At 49.9% G+C, this 15,722-nt stretch overlaps 1 protein-coding gene across 4 annotated transcripts in view; it reads left to right on the forward strand.

Moving 5' to 3' along the window:
- Positions 1 to 15,722, forward strand: part of FAM168A (family with sequence similarity 168 member A) — a 163,465-nt gene that overhangs the window by 131,559 nt on the left and 16,184 nt on the right. For 3 of the 4 annotated variants that reach the window (XM_048492464.1, XM_048492465.1, XM_048492466.1), the window contains exon 5: positions 10,946 to 11,068. The exons of the other annotated variant lie outside the window; for it this stretch is intronic. In XM_048492464.1, the coding sequence (XP_048348421.1) occupies positions 10,946 to 11,068 (123 nt within the window). The remainder of the gene's footprint in view (positions 1 to 10,945; positions 11,069 to 15,722) is intronic. 4 annotated transcript variants of the gene reach the window in all.

The following is a 15,722-nucleotide window of genomic DNA, read 5'->3' on the forward strand; positions in this document are numbered from 1 at the left end:
TCGGCAGTGTGTCTGTCGGCAGTGTGTCTGTTGGCAGTGTGTCTGTCTGTCTGTCGGCAGTGTGTCTGTCTGTCGGCAGTCTCTCTCTCTCTCTCTCTCTCTCTCTCTCTCTTTTGACTCACTGCTGCCACCACCTGACCATAATAGGAATTTCCCACTGGGGAGGGCCAGGGGACTCCCTCCCCCCGCCCCGCTTCCTTTCCAACTCTGAGGCCTACCCTCTCAGTCTCCCACACCCCCACTCCTGGGCACGATTTACTTCTTGGTGTGTCCCCTAGAGGAATAGCTACTTGCCAGCTGCCAGCCTCCCTCCCTCCTGGTGCCCCCCCCTTTTCAAATAGTTCGTCCAACACGGTGGAGGTCCTTGTGATACAGAGAAGTGCTAGCAGCATTCAGAGTGTTCTAAAAGTATTAGTTAAAAAGAAAATATCTATAAGCGTGATTTTAGCACAGCGCCAGATTGAGCAAGGGAATTACAAGAAATGAGAGCGGTGCAATTCCTCTGTCCCCTTTTCTATACGTGCTTTATCAATTGTTAGAATATAGGACAGGCCCTTAAGCTTAGAATGCTGCAGATCTTTAAAGATTCTCCGTTACCTGGAAATTTTCTGCCACTCCTTGGGACTACGTAAGCTTGAGCGCTAGTAAAAAGTATTGTTAAATTTTGGATTCGGGTTTTTTTTAACCCAGAATTTTTTGGAAAAGCCAAATAAAGCCAATATCCATCTGTTTTATTCGGCTATTACTTATTTTTTTATTATTTATTTATTAGATTTATTAATTGCCCCCCCATGTCTGGCTCAGGGCGATGTACAACCAAAAATCACAATACATATAAACTGTTTCGACCAGACCCATGGTTTAAAAATGAAACAGTGCCCAGGATAATAAAGTAAAACAACCGAAATAGTCCAGAAAATCAGAAATTAGTAAAACCGGACTACACTAAAAGCTATCAAAACAAGTGGGAAAAGGAAAGCCCACCTATGGGCTAAGAAACCACATAGCTGGTCGCCACATCTCAAAAAGGATATTGAAGAGATAGAAAAAGTGCAGAGAAGGGCAACGAGGATGATTGAGGGACTGGAGCACCTTCCCTATGAGGAGAGGCTGCAGCGTTTGGGGCTCTTTAGTTTGGAGAGGAGACGTCTGAGGGGGGATATGATTGAAGTCTATAAAATGATGCATGGGGTAGAAAATGTGGACAGAGAGAAATTTTTCTCTCTTTCTCACAATACTAGAACCAGGGGGCATTCATTGAAAATGCTGGGGGGAAGAATTAGGACTAATAAAAGGAAACACTTCTTCACGAAACGTGTGATTGGTGTTTGGAATATGCTGCCACAGGAGGTGGTGATGGCCACTAACCTGGATAGCTTTAAAAAGGGCTTGGACAGATTTATGGAGGAGATGTCGATCTATGGCTACCAATCTTGATCCTCCTTGATCTGAGATTGCAAATGCCTTAGCAGACCAGGTGCTCAGGAGCAGCAGCAGCCGCAGAAGGCCATTGCTTTCGCCTCCTGCATGTGAGCTCCCAAAGGCACTGGTGGGCCACTGTGAGTAGCAGAATGCTGGACTAGATGGACTCTGGTCTGATCCAGCAGGCTAGTTCTTATGTTCTTATAGCCCCAGGGAGACTGGTGGTCAAAAATCAGCCTCAACGAAAATGGGTGTGGCATGCAAGGGAGGGGAGGGAAGGGAACCCAGCATCTGGCCCTGGCCCACCCACCCTATGGAGGGGGAGAGGAGGGGAGGGAGGGGTGGCATGCAAGGGAGGGGAGTGAGTGAGGGAACAGCTCCATTTTGCAGTCCCCTGTGAAACTCTGTAAAATCCCGCTGGACTCTGATCTCCTCTGGGAGTCTTTTCCACCAGTTACCGAAAACATTTGGGTCACTGGAAAATGGTACTGAAAACTGAAGACCGTTGCTGAAAACATTTGGATTAAAAAACCCGAACCCAACATTTCTCAGTTCTGTCCCCTCCCACCCCCATCCTTTCCCCGAGTTCTCAAGGAAATGGCGGAGAGGGTGTGAACTGCCCCCCTGCGAGTGCTTCTCACGCGCTGGCAGGGGATAGAGCCGGCTTGCAGGGCTGATGTCGGCCAGCGCTGCACATGGGATCAGTCCCTCGTTGGCAATTTCCAAGGCCCTGCTGGATTTGAGAAGCACCAACAGTCTAATACAGTGATTCCCAAAGTGGGCGTCACCGCCCCCTGGTGGGTGCTGCAGCGATCCAGGGGGGCGGTGATGGCCACAGGTAGAAACATTAATACATATATCTTTCTGTTTAATTGCTGTTAAAAATTTAAAAAAAATTAATTTCCAGGGGGCGCTAAGTAATATTTTTTTCTGGAAAGGGGGCGGTAGGCCAAATAAGTTTGGGAACCACCGGTCTAATAGATCTTGCCTGGGAAACTGATCTACACCAGCCCCGCATGCAGCATCTGGCTGGCTCTTGCCCTGCCGGGCTTCTTAAGCTCACTAGGGCTTAAAAAGCACAGGCGGGGGACAAATCCTTCCTGTAGTGCTGAGCTCGCTCAGTGCCACTTGAAGACCTCTCTCTCTCTCCCTCCCTCCCTGCCAGCTGTTTCTGGCGGGGGAAAGGGAGATTTTAAAAAGCCGGAAAAGCCGAATAACGAGAAGCTGAATACACCTGGGTTTTTTAAAATTGGTAAACGAAAAACATGGGGGGAAATCGACACGGCTTTTTTCGGGTTTTTCCTTTGATTCGGCTTTTCTGGATCACCAAGCCTAGGACAGCAGGTGCTCAAAATGGCTGTCTCCTCCAGAGCTCAAATGAGAGCTCTTGTTTCACCTGAGAGTCCCAGCAGGCGGAGATCTTCCTCCTGGCTCCCAGGAGTTTTATTCATTCCCTTTCTCCACCCACTGACCAGGTCAGCCTGGCTCGAAGAACCTTTTCCTAGAACCTCCAGGAGATTTTTCTTCCTGAAGTTCTTTGTAGCATTTTGAAACATCCAAATCTCTGATCTCTGGTTTAAAAGGCAGGGGTGGAGCTTGACCAATCCCATTGGTCACTTGCTACTTCTGGCTTGAGAGCTCGGATCAAGCCCCGCCCCCACCTCTCTGCAGGCTGGCCATCCCCAGCGCAAAAGTTGGCCTGCACGGAGGCTGGTGGTGGGGGTTGGTGGCGTGTAGCTGTGGCATACGCTGTTTTGTCATGGGGGGGCGCCCAGGGACATGGGTGACCCCATGTCCTATAGCAGTGATGGCGAACCTACGGCACAGGTGTCAGAGGTGGCACTCGGAGCCCTCTCTGTGGGCACACACACACAGAGTTCGTCATGTGGGGGCGGAAAATCACCCCCACCCCCACACACACATCTAGGCTGGCCTGGGCCACTGAGTACGACATGTGCGCACCGTGGTGAGCAGGGAGGACTCTGCTGGCAGACCTGGTGCCTGTGCTCCGGGTGGCTTCTGCCCGAGGGGGGGAGGGTGCAGAGGAGGCAGAGATGCTAGAGAGGCACAGAGCAGTGCACGCAGGACTTGCTGGAGGCTAGAGTAGGCTGGCCCCTGCTTGAGCAGGTGGGGCAGAGGAAGAGGGAGCCAACCGTTTTTTTCTAAACTAAAACCTCAGCAATCAGGTTAAATTGCTGGGTTGGCACTTTGCGATAAATAACTGGGGTTTGGGTTGCAATTTGGGCACTCGGTGTCAAAAAGGTTCACCATCACTGTCCTATAGGCCATACACCTCTGTAGTGAACCTCTGCAAACTCTCTCAGCGACCCCAACTGCCTCACGCGCTGAATTACTCAGAACGGGTCTCTGATGTCAGATCCCAAATATATTAAATAAAATAAAGCTTTCTCGGGCTCGTTTGCGAAGACACCTTTCCAAAAAGGGGCGGGGCGAGTGCTTGTTACTTTGACAAAAGCTCATAATGAAAAGGAGGCCAAAGATGGAATGTTTGCACGGGAGGAAAATAATCCACTCCTTCGGGGTCCCAAAACGTGGTGTTTTTTCCCCTTGTCTGCGCCGCCTGCTTCTTGTGTGTGGATGTAGTTCCCCCACCTTTCCGCGTTTGCTGAAAAAAAGATGCTGATCAGGTTCATTGAAAATGCTGGGGGGGAAGAATTAGGACTAATAAAAGGAAACACTTCTTCACGCAACGTGGGATTGGTGTTTGGAATCTGCTGCCACAGGAGGGGGTGATGGCCACTCGCCTGGATAGCTTTAAAAGGGGCTTGGACAGATTGATGGAGGAGAAGTCGATCTCTGGCTCCCAATCTTGATCCTCCTTGATCTGAGGTTGCAAATGCCTTAGCAGACCAGGTGCTCGGGAGCAGCAGCAGCAGCAGCAGGCGGCCCTTGCTTTCACCTCCTGCAGGTGAGCTCCCAAAGGCACCTGGTGGGCCCCTGCGAGTAGCAGAGAGCTGGACTAGATGGACTCTGGTCTGATCCAGCTGGCTCGTTCTTACGTTCTTAGGTTATATAGATCGATGCTAGTAATGATTCACACAGGCCCGACCGGCAGGCAGTCTCGTTCCGAGCCGTTGGCGCAGGGGCCGAGAATTTTGCGCGCCGAGATCCTCCCGGGCCGAAAGATTGTCTATTAAAATACGAGCCGCGGTTTGATTCGAGGGCGGGCGGAGCATCCTTCTAGCGCAGTGATGGCGAACCTATGGCACGGGTGCCAGAGGTGGCACTCGGAGCCCTCTCTGTGGGCACGCACACACAGAGTTCATCATGTGGGGGGCGGAGAATCAACCCCCCCCCCCCCCACAGACATATAGGCTGGCCTGGGTCACTGAGCACGACATGCACGCACTGTGGTGAGCAGGAAGGACTTGGCTGGTGGGCCTGGTGCCTGTGCTCCAGGTGGCTTCTGCCTGGGGGGGGGGGTGCAGAGGAGGCAGAGATGCTAGAGAGGCACAGAGCGGTGCATGCAGGACTTGCTGGAGGCTAGAGCAGGCTGGCTCCTGCTCGAGCGGGTGGGGCGGAGGAAGAGAGAGCCAACTGTTTTTTTCTAAACTAAAACCTCAGCATTCAGGTTAAATGGCCGGGGTGGCCCTTTGCAATAAATAACTGGGGTTTGGGTTGCAATTTGGACACTCGGTCTTAAAAAGGTTCGCCATCACTGTTCTAGCTCCAGCGGCTCCCGTGATTAAAAGCGAACGATGTATGCATTCCCCGCCGAGGGTTTTGCTTTCCGCGGGTGGGAATTTTTGGGGGTTCTGTTTTTGCCGTTTCATTAGAAAGGGAGCGCACATTTTCATTTCCACCGAGGCCCGTTTTCTGCTCAGTCCATTCTGTTAATAATACATCAGATGTTAATGCGGAGCTTCCGTCATCTCAGCCTCCCGACTGAGAGGGAGGCTGCTGAAATCCGGCTTAAGCTAAATTTGTGTTTTGTTTCTCTTTATTCGTTATTTATCCACCTTTTTTTTGAAGGGTGCTTCCAGGCAGAGGTGGGATCCAGCAAGGTTCTCGCAGGTTCCCGAGAGTAGGTGACTCATTATTGGTGTGTGCCGAGAGGGGGTGACTCATGGGTGATTTTGCCACGTGATTTTGGCCTTCGTTACGCCCCTCCTCTCAGCAGTAGCGCGCAGAACTGGAAGCAGTCTAGCAGGAGGTGCACCGGCGTGTGTGGCAGCCTGCGCCTGCGTGCATTCGTTTCCCGCCCAAGGACCGGCGCAGCGGCTGCGTCTTTGCCACAGCCCTGCCCCCGGAATGCCCGGCCACACCCCCGTCGTGCCCTGCCCAGCCCCATTGGCGCTACGCCACAGTATGAATCCCACCACCATGGGAACCTGTTACTAAAATTTTTGGATCCCACCACTGGCCACGCCACCTCCCAGATGGATTCCCCACTTTGAATTCCCCACGCAATGGAAGTCATCCTGTCATTCTGTCTAGTCATCCTGTCATTCTGTCTAGCAACAGAGCGGCTCCAATAGCCCCGGGAGGCCAAGAACCTCACAGCTGAAGATATTATATCTGCTCCTTTAAGGAAACGAGGTTTTGCCTGACCTTCAAGTGGCTTGCTTCCCCCCAAAAAAGAACTTGCGGCACCAATAAAATACTACTTAGCTGAAACCCAATAGAGCAAAAAGCCTGAAATGCAGAGAGTGGTTTGGGAAGAAGTTATTTCATGCATGGATCTCTTTAAATAGCCATATGTCAGCCATTGTCCTTGTTTATCCATTAAAAAAGGATACTGAAATGTATATGCATCTAGAGACCCACAAAGGTTTGGCTGGCTAACTCAAAACATATGAATTTTGGCTCTCCATCCCCCCCCCCCTCCATTTCACCTCCCTGGCTTTCAGTTCTGCTGCCGTCCCAAACCCCTTCACCTGTCAGCAATACCCTCTCGCTCTTTGCCAAAGCTCACTCCCCAAGGTATTTCCAAACAAGTTGACCTTTCACTCAGTTTTCCTCTGAGCAGTGAGCATGCTGGTCGACATTCCATAGCATCTCACGACACGGGAAATGTCAGGTGAGTGAGGTCAAGAGGAACACTCAAAAGGCAACTGACAAGAGGAGGATATTAGCTGGTTTTAAAGGTAAAGGGAGTCCCCAGAGCAAGCACTGGTCGTTACTGACCCACAGCGTGACGTCACAACATTTAGTATGCAGATTATGTTTTGGGGGGCGAGTTGCAATTGCCTTCCCCAGCTGTCTACGCTTTACTCTGAGCAACCTGGGTAATCACTGTACCAACCTTGTGTCAGGGTTAGGGGGATTGTATCTCATGATTCAGATGCATTCCGAACCCAAAGTAACTACTACAAGATATATGTAACTACCTCGCTACAAGATGCATGTAACCAGGCTGCTATGTGTTATTGCTGTTATTCTGGGACATTCTTTCCTTAATCTCTGCTTTATGGCTTCACACATCATGTAGATAACTAGGCTTTCCCCTGACACTTTAGTCCCATGGGAAACAGGGTTGTTTCCGCTGTCCTGTAGGGGTAGGATGCCAGGTGGCTTTGTCTGCAACTATTGGCGACCTTGGGGCACCTCTGCTCCAAATGAACTTTTTCACATTCCTTGTGAAAAGGGAGGGGGGGATCAACGTTGTAATAAAATGGGTTCGCCAGAACTAGGTTTTTCCAGCTGGGTGCTTCAGTGCCAATCAATAAATGCTGCTGATCAACAATTCAGAGTCCGTTTATTGATTCAAGGTTCGAGACCTGACACCTTGGAAGGATGGAGGGCTGAGTCAACCATGAGCCACCAAGGTATCATGGTTAAGAGTGGTGGATTCTAATCTGAAGGACCGGGTTCGATTCCTCAGTCCCTCCACATGGTGAACTGGCGAACTGGATTTGTTTTGATCCTATTAAGGAGGAGAGGGAGGGCAGGTGGGTCACAGGAGCCGGACCATGCCGAAAACACACCTGTCCTAAACCATCCCCTGGGAGCAGTGGTGGGATCCAAAAATGTTAGTAACTGGTTCCCATGGTGGTGGGATTCAAACTGTGGCGCAGCGCCAATGGGGCTGGGCGGGGCATGACGGGGGCGTGGCCAGGCATTCTGGGGTGGGGCATTCCTGGGCGGGGCTGTGGCAAGGACGCAGCCGCTGTGCCGGTCCTTGGGCGCGAAACGAATGCATGCAGGCGCAGGCTGCCACGCACGCCAGTGCACCTCCTGCTAGACTGCTTCAAGTGGAATTTTAGCAGGGTTAGGGTCGGGTTATTTATTGTAAAGGATATTAGCACCAGGGGTGTTGTGTGGTTTCCGGGCTGTATGGCCGTGTTCTAGTAGTATTGTCTCCTGATGTTTCGCTTGCATCTGTGGTTGGCATCTTCAGAGGACTGAGCCCTTCGGGGATAGGGCGGTATATTAAATCTAATAATAAATAAAGTCTATAAAATTATGCATGGGGTAGAAAATGTTGAAATTTTTCTCTCTTTCTCACACTACTAGAACCAGGGGGCATTCATTGAAAATGCTGGGGGGAAGAATTAGGACTAATAAAAGGAAACACTTCTTCACGCAACGGGTGATTGGTGTTTGGAATATGCTGTCACAGGAGGTGGTGATGGCCACTAACCTGGATAGCTTTAAAAGGGGCTTGCACAGATTTATGGAGGAGAAGTCGATCTTTGGCTACCAGTCTTGATCCTCCTTGATCTGAGATTGCAAATGCCTTAACAGTCCAGGTGCTCGGGAGCAACAGCCGCAGAAGGCCGTTGCTTTCACATCCTGCATGTGAGCTCCCAAAGGCACCTGGTGGACCACTGCGAGTAGCAGAGAGCTGGACTAGATGGACTCTGGTCTGGATAGCTTTAAAAGGGGCTTGCACAGATTTGTGGAGGAGAAGTTGATCTCTGGCTACCAGTCTTGATCCTCCTTGATCTGAGATTGCAAATGCCTTAACAGTCCAGGTGCTCGGGAGCAACAGCTGCAGAAGGCCCTTGCTTTCACATCCTGCATGTGAGCTCCCAAAGGCACCTGGTGGGCCACTGCGAGTAGCAGAGAGCTGGACTAGATGGACTCTGGTCTGATCCAGCTGGCTTGTTCTTATGTTCTTATCTGAAGATGCCAGCCACAGATGCCGGCGAAACATCAGGAGAAAATGCTGCTAGAACACGGCCAGACAGCCCGGAAACCACACAACAACCCCGTGATTCTGGCCGTGAAAGCCTTCGACAATACATCAACATGAGCACCCTCTTGTACTACTGGTTTCCATTCGTGGTTGGGTGTAAACTGTGAAGTGTTTTAAAAAATTGATGCTTTTAAATTGTGGTTTTTGATATTGTAAGCTGCCCAGAGCCCACAAGGGGGACGGGCGGCCTAGAAATGCAATTAAACCAATAAATAAATAAAATGAAGGTGTGAGGAGGCGCTCTCCCTTGGGAGCAGCACAACAGAAGGAGCCGGGCCCACGGAGGCGTTGGCAAGAAGTCCTGGTTCAGAGCAGAACTTGGCAATACGGCCTGAAACACCTGGCTGTCCCATTCTTCTTGGACTTGGCGGCACCATTTCCAAAGACTCCGCAATGCTACCTGTGTGCTGCCAATTTATTTTTGGGAAGTCCCAGCTTACTTTTTACCTACCTCAAGCTGTAGAGAGACAGTTTTTTGAAATATATATATAACCGTTTTCTTCTAAATTGTAGAAATGCGTGGGTTTTTGTTTTGTTTCGTTTTGCTTTGCTTTGCTTTGTTTTGTTTGCTTTTGCAATGTGGTGTATTCCTCTCACTTTTGTTGCTTGGTAAAACTATATATATATAGTTGGCCTTGCTGGCAGTGGCTGATGGGAATTGTAGTCCATAATATCTGGAGTGCCAAAGGTTCGCCACCACTGGTCTAGATAAAAGTGGGCGCTTTTCCCACCCAGAAAAGAAATAATTAAGTTACATTCGTTGTTAATTGTAGGAAGGTTATAAAGTTCCTGTGTTAATCAGTTAAAGTACATATGTATAATACAAATATGTCTACAGAAGAGAGAAAAGAACACGCACAAAAAGCCAATATCATTTAATTAATTCATTATTCCATAATTTCTGGTATTGTCCTATTAGCAGAATCATCGGTATATAAGTACTTCATCAGGGGTTCCCAGGCAACTGTGTAAGAGTCCAAGTTTTCTTTATTAAGCAGAGTCGTTAGTTTGTCCGCCGTTCTGTATTCCTGGATCTTCTGGAACCATTCTTCTATCAAGGGCAGATCTTTACTTTCTCAGTGCCTGACAACAACAATTCTCACTGCCGTTAGTAAACCACTTGTGACCTAGATGGACCACGCTGGGCTGATCTCATCAGATCTCAGAAGCTAAGCAGGGTTGGCCCCGGTTAGAACTTGGATGGAAGACCATCAAAGAATGCCAGGTTCAGAGGCAGGCAGCGGCAAACCACCTCTGCAGGCCTTTTGCCTGGAAAACTCCACAAGGGGCTACCATGTCAGATGTGACTTGTTGGCACCTCGTACAACCCACTTGAATAGCCCAGGCCTGAATGGCCCAGGCTAAACCTCAGGTGGTCAGATCTTGGAAGCTAGCCAAGTTTGGATTGGAGACCCCTGAGAAAGCCCAGGGTTGCCATGAAGAGGTGAACAATGACAAACCACCTCTGTTCACCTCTTGACTTGAAAACCACGTGGGGTTGCCATTACTCATAGAATAATGGAGTTGGAAGAGACCCCAAGGGCCAATCCAATACACAATCTAAGCACTCCTGACATATGATCATCTAGCCTCCGTTTAAAAACCTCCAAAGAAGGAGACTCCACCACACTCCGAGGCAGTGAATCCCACTGTCGAACAGCCCTGACAGTCAGGAAGTTCTGCCTGATGTTTAGGTGGGATCTCTTTTCCTTCACCTTGAACCCATCACTCCTGGTCCTGGTCTCTGGAGCAGCAGAAAACAAGCTTGCTCCCTCCCCTACATGACATCCCTTCAAATATTTAAACACAGCTATCATGTCCCCTTATATGATGAATCAGAGTTTGTTTCCACACTCCTATATTCCTGCTGGATGACCTTTGGGCTAGTCACAGTTCTCTCGGAACTCTCTCGGCCCCACCTACCTCACAAGGGGTCTGTTGTGGGGAGAGGAAGGGAAAGGAGCTTCTAAGCCACCTTGAGTCTCTTTACAGGAGAGAAAGGTGGGGTATAAATCCAAACTCTTCTTCTTCAGCTGCTGATAATGACTGCAAGCCGTTTGCTTTTTGGCATGGATGCTTGCGACTGCTGGTTGCCCCATTTATCTGCTGGGCGGGGTAGAGCTGTTTTGCAGCGGGGGTAGCCCCAGTGGGGCTGCCTTCCCATCAGCCAGGCCCACATCGGCGGCATGTTGCCCCAACTCACGGTCCGTGCCCGTTGCCCGCGGTCTCCACCGAAGCGATCCCGGGAGCTTCGTCAAACCCAAAGGGGGATTTTACAGCTACACAGCTGCGCCTTCGTTGTGATTTTCGTCCCGGCCGTTCGTCCCCTTGATAACACCTTCTCTTCTGTCTTCACTCAAGCGACGCTTCTGATGAAACAGGCCTGGCCCCAGACGTCCTCGTGTACCACTGAGGGCACCTTTCACCTCCCAGTGGACACTGGGACCGAGAACAGAGCATACCAAGCATCAGCGGCAGCATTCAGTAAATAGAACTTTACTTCTGGGGTTATCGTGGGTTGTTTTGCCTCCTCCCTTATCCCCCCCTCTCTCTCTTTCTCCCCCCTCCCTCCCTTTTCTCGTTTGATTTGGGAGGGGGCAGTTTGACATTGTCTGTTTTTGTATTCATTATTTTGTTGCAGTTCCCTTTAGCGCAGCAGGGATAGAAATAACAATCAGAGGGACATTCCACACTTGCGTCATTGACCTAAGTCCGAGCTGCGTTCGACCTGAGTTCTCCGCACAACCACTGGGATCAACGCGGTTTTGTACCAGCTTCGCCCCGTGTAACGGTCAAATTTCCGACTCCAGTTGGGAATGGCTACTTTGTCAGGGAACCACGCTCGAACTCAGCTCGATTCCAGTAAAGTGCGGAATCTCTGGTGCCAGGAGTCCCCCATTCAGCCAATCACAGCTGAGTGTTTCGGGCATGCGTACAGCTGGCCAATCAAAAAACGCCACCTTCGTCCCTCCATTCCTGTGGCAGTTTTTTAAATAACGTGTGTGGGGATAGACGGAACATGGCCGTAGAACAGTAGCCAATCGGAACGGAGCGGCGAAGAGGCACAGGATGATCCCGCCCTCCGAGCTGGGATCAAGCTGGTTGCAGTGGGGAACAACAATGGCTTCGACCTAGGTCAGTACCCTTCTCAGGGAACTGGGTCGAACCTATTTTACTCGTGTGCGGAATCGCCCAGAGTTAAGGGGTATTATTTTTAAAATCGACCACTGCCCGGTGGAAACAGGGCCGTTTTTTTCTGACGGAGGTGACTTGCTCCTGCGTGCCGGAGGCTCTTTCGTTTTAGCTGAGCTGCGCAAGCAACATCCTCCGCGAGAATTGTGCCCACGAATAGGAAAACGGCAGGAAGGGGCGCGTGAAATCTCCCCACCTGCCCTGCCTCAGTGGGTCTCCGTTACTGCTTTCTTGCAGGTGTGTTGCAGCATTAAAGAGGGGAAATACCTTTAGGAGGCAGTGTAAGAGATGTGTAGAGTCCAAAACAGCCTGTTGAGTTGAGTCCAGAGAACAGTCCGCATCACCAGTGCTTCCTTTGACCGCTGAGCTTTTTCAGGAAGTGGGTGGGGGCATTGTAAGTTAAAACTTGCTATGAATTGCCCCCTCTCGAGTGAAAGGGTTTTCCACTGGAGGAGGATCGGTAGGCACCTGAACTTCCCTTAGAGAGCCAGCGTGGTGTAGTGGTTAAGATTAGGTGCACTCTAATCTGGAGAACCGGGTTTGATTCCCCGCTCTGCCACTGGAGCTGTGGAGGCTTATCTGGTGAACCAGATTAGCTTGTGCACTCCAACACATGCCAGATCTTGGGCTAGTCACAGTTCTTTGGGCTAGTCACAAGCTCTTCTTCTTCTTAGTGAGTGTGGGGTGGTTCATTTCCCATTTAGGATTTCCTTCTTCCCATGAGGCATGAGGCATTGTACGGGGCTCTGCCTACAGAGGCAGCCATTTTGGATTTCGCTCTGCTCCGGTGGCCGCTGTGTTCAGGGGGGTGCTTGCCACCACTCCCCCTCACAATTTCAGAGGTGCTCGCAGGCTCAAAAAGGTTGGCGACTCCTGCAGTAGTAGGAAGTCTGCGCGCATTCTGCCCGGCTCGCCAGACGGGCCCGTACCATTTCACGTCCCCTCGCCAGACAGGTGACACCTACAGGTTGGGTGCTGCAACCGTATCAAAGCAGAGCCACCTCTGGGTGTCTGCAGGAAGCAGCCCCCTTGTGGCTTCACGATGGAATTCATCGCACATGTTTGTCATTTCAAGTGACACCCTCCCCCCTTGCGGATTGGGACTTATTGCCAGATGTTTTCAGGGTGGCCACTTCATACAGACTTCTACATGTTATTATTTTTACAACAGCAAGCCTGTCTCCCATTCTGCTCTCGGGTTTCTGGTTATTTGTTTGCAGGGTAGGAGCATAGGCAGGGTCCTGATCCCCCTAGACTGCGTGGGCTGTCTACAGAGGAGAAGGTGGCTGGGAATTCTTGGGCTTACTCTTCCCGTGCACTACCATTGGTGGGCTGAAATTGGCGTAACTGTGAATCTGCATCTCCATGAGGACGAGGGAGCAAAACAGGAGCGTGTGATTCCCCGTGATGCACTTGGAAGCCACTTGGCACTACAAAACCTCCAGCGGGGATTTCACCGCTGTCACAAATTCGGCAAACCTGGAAAACCAGATTTCCATAATCATCATAGTAATGTTTATTTATTTATTTATATTTATTATTTCATTTTTATACCGCCCTCCCCCGAAGGGCTCAGGGCGGTGTACAACATCAACTAACCATAAAAACAAAATACAAAGTTAAATTAAGACTTAAAATGCAGCATTCAATTATCAAAACTAATTCAGATTTAAAATAGATGGCATCCAGCTAAGTAGGTGTTGAGTATGGAAAAATACCGAGATCTGTTCCAGCAATCATAAGAACATAAGAACGAGCCTGCTGGATCAGACCAGAGTCCATCTAGTCCAACTCTCTGCTCCTCGCAGTGGCCCACCAGGTGCCTTTGGGAGCTCACGTGCAGGAGGTGAAAGCAATGGCCTTCTGCTGCTGCTGCTCCTGAGCACCTGGTCTGCTAAGGCATTTGCAATCTCAGATCAAAGAGGATCAAGATTGGGAGCCAGAGATCAACTCCTCCTCCATAAATCTGTGCAAGCCCCTTTTAAAGCTATCCAGGTTAGTGGCCATCACCACCTCCTGTGGCAGCATATTCCAAACACCACTCACACGTTTCGTGAAGAAGTGTTTCCTTTTATTAGTCCTAATTCTTCCCCACAGCATTTTCAATGAATGCCCCCTGGTTCTAGTATTGTGAGAAAGAGAGAAAAATGTCTCTCTGTCAACATTTTCTACTCCATGCATCATTTTATAGACTTCAGTCATATCCACCCTCAGACATCTCCTCTCCAAACTAAAGAGTCCCAAACGCTGCAGCCTCTCCTCATAAGGAAGATGCTCCAGTCCCTCAATCATCCTCGTTGCCCTTCTCTGCACTTTTTCTATCTCTTTGATATCACCCAACACTCACGCAATATCCAGGCTGTTTTTACACATATGGTTTGCTGTGCCATGCTGTTTCCAGGAGCACTCATGTGATTTCATCTTGCTAGCACGGTAGAGGTTAAGAGCAGGTGGATTCTAATCTGGAGAACTGGGTTTGATTCCCCACTCCTCCACCTGAGTGGCAGAGGCTTATCTGGTGAACCAGATGTGTTTCCACACTCCTACGTTCCTGCTGGGTGACCTTGGGCTAGTCACAGTTCTCTCCATACTCTCTCAGCCCCACCTGCCTCACAAGGTGTCTGTTGTGGGGAGAGGAAGGGGGAGGAGCTTGTAAGCCACCTTGAGTCTCCTCACAGGACAGGAAGGGAAAGGAAAGCAAGTATTTTTGTAAGGTATACCCATATCAACACCATTTTTCCTTCCTTTAGTCCCTTATGGCAGCTAATAATAGTTACAGCATGATAAAATAACGGTCAGTTGCAATAATATACTAGCTCTCAGATATTTTTTAAAGCATCTAGCCAGTGGTGGGATCCAAAAATTTTAGTAACAGGTTCCCTCGCCAGCCCCCCCCCCCCTCGGCAAAGGGGGCAGAGGCGTACCTAGGCAAACCCGAGTCCTGGGCAAAACCTGAGTTGGATGCCCCCCCATGGGCAGCCACCCCACCACGACCCCCCAAATTTTTTTTGCACCTGGTCATTTCTAAATCATCATCACATTATAGAAAATGCTTCAACTCACAAATCTGAACACAGCGATGGTGAAACACACAGGTTCTTTGATAGAGGCCGGTGAGATAAAAGGTACGAAAGGCTGAGAATCAATGAATTGCGGTACCTGAAAGGGATTAACCCAGTTCAGGGAGTGACATTATTAGTCGGAATTGCTATATGGAACCTTCACGTTCAAAGGCAGGATGCCTCTCGGGGAGGTGAGGGCGTGGAGACGGGAAAGCAGACCCAATTGGTAACCCCCTCTCGGCACACACAAATAATTAGTAACCCCCTCTCGGGAACTGGTGAGAACCTGCTGGATCCCGCCTCTGCATCTAGCCCTTTTCGTTGCAGAGTTACGAAGGTAAAGGTAATGGGTGTGCATTCACAGAGCGACATGGAGAATGGATAGCAATACACCTAACCTGGGTTACCTCTCTAAGCATACGGTGGGGCCTCATTTGGAATACTGGGTGCAGTTCTAGTTGCCGTCTTTCAAAAAGGAAAATGCAGAGCTGGGAAAACTCGAAAGAAGGGAGATGGTTCGGGGGTTGGTGAGCACATTTCCTATGAGGAACGGCTGGAGAGTCTGGGACATTTTGGTGTAGAAAACGACAGCTTAGGGGAGACTTGTTGAAGGTTTTTAAAATGATGCATGGGATCCTATAATGCCAGAACTCAGCACCCATAAGAACATAAGAACATAAGAACAAGCCAGCTGGATCAGACCAGAGTCCATCTAGTCCAGCACTCTGCTACTCGCAGTGGCCCACCAGGTGCCTTTGGGAGCTCACGTGCAGGAGGTGAAAGCAATGGCCTTCTGCTGCTGCTGCTCCTGAGCACCTGGTCTGCTAAGGCATTTGCAATCTCAGATCAAAGAGGATCAAGATTGGGAGCCAGAGATCAACTCC

Source organism: Sphaerodactylus townsendi, linkage group LG04 (assembly GCF_021028975.2).
Source record: "Sphaerodactylus townsendi isolate TG3544 linkage group LG04, MPM_Stown_v2.3, whole genome shotgun sequence".
Taxonomy (NCBI): Eukaryota; Metazoa; Chordata; class Lepidosauria; order Squamata; family Sphaerodactylidae; genus Sphaerodactylus; species Sphaerodactylus townsendi.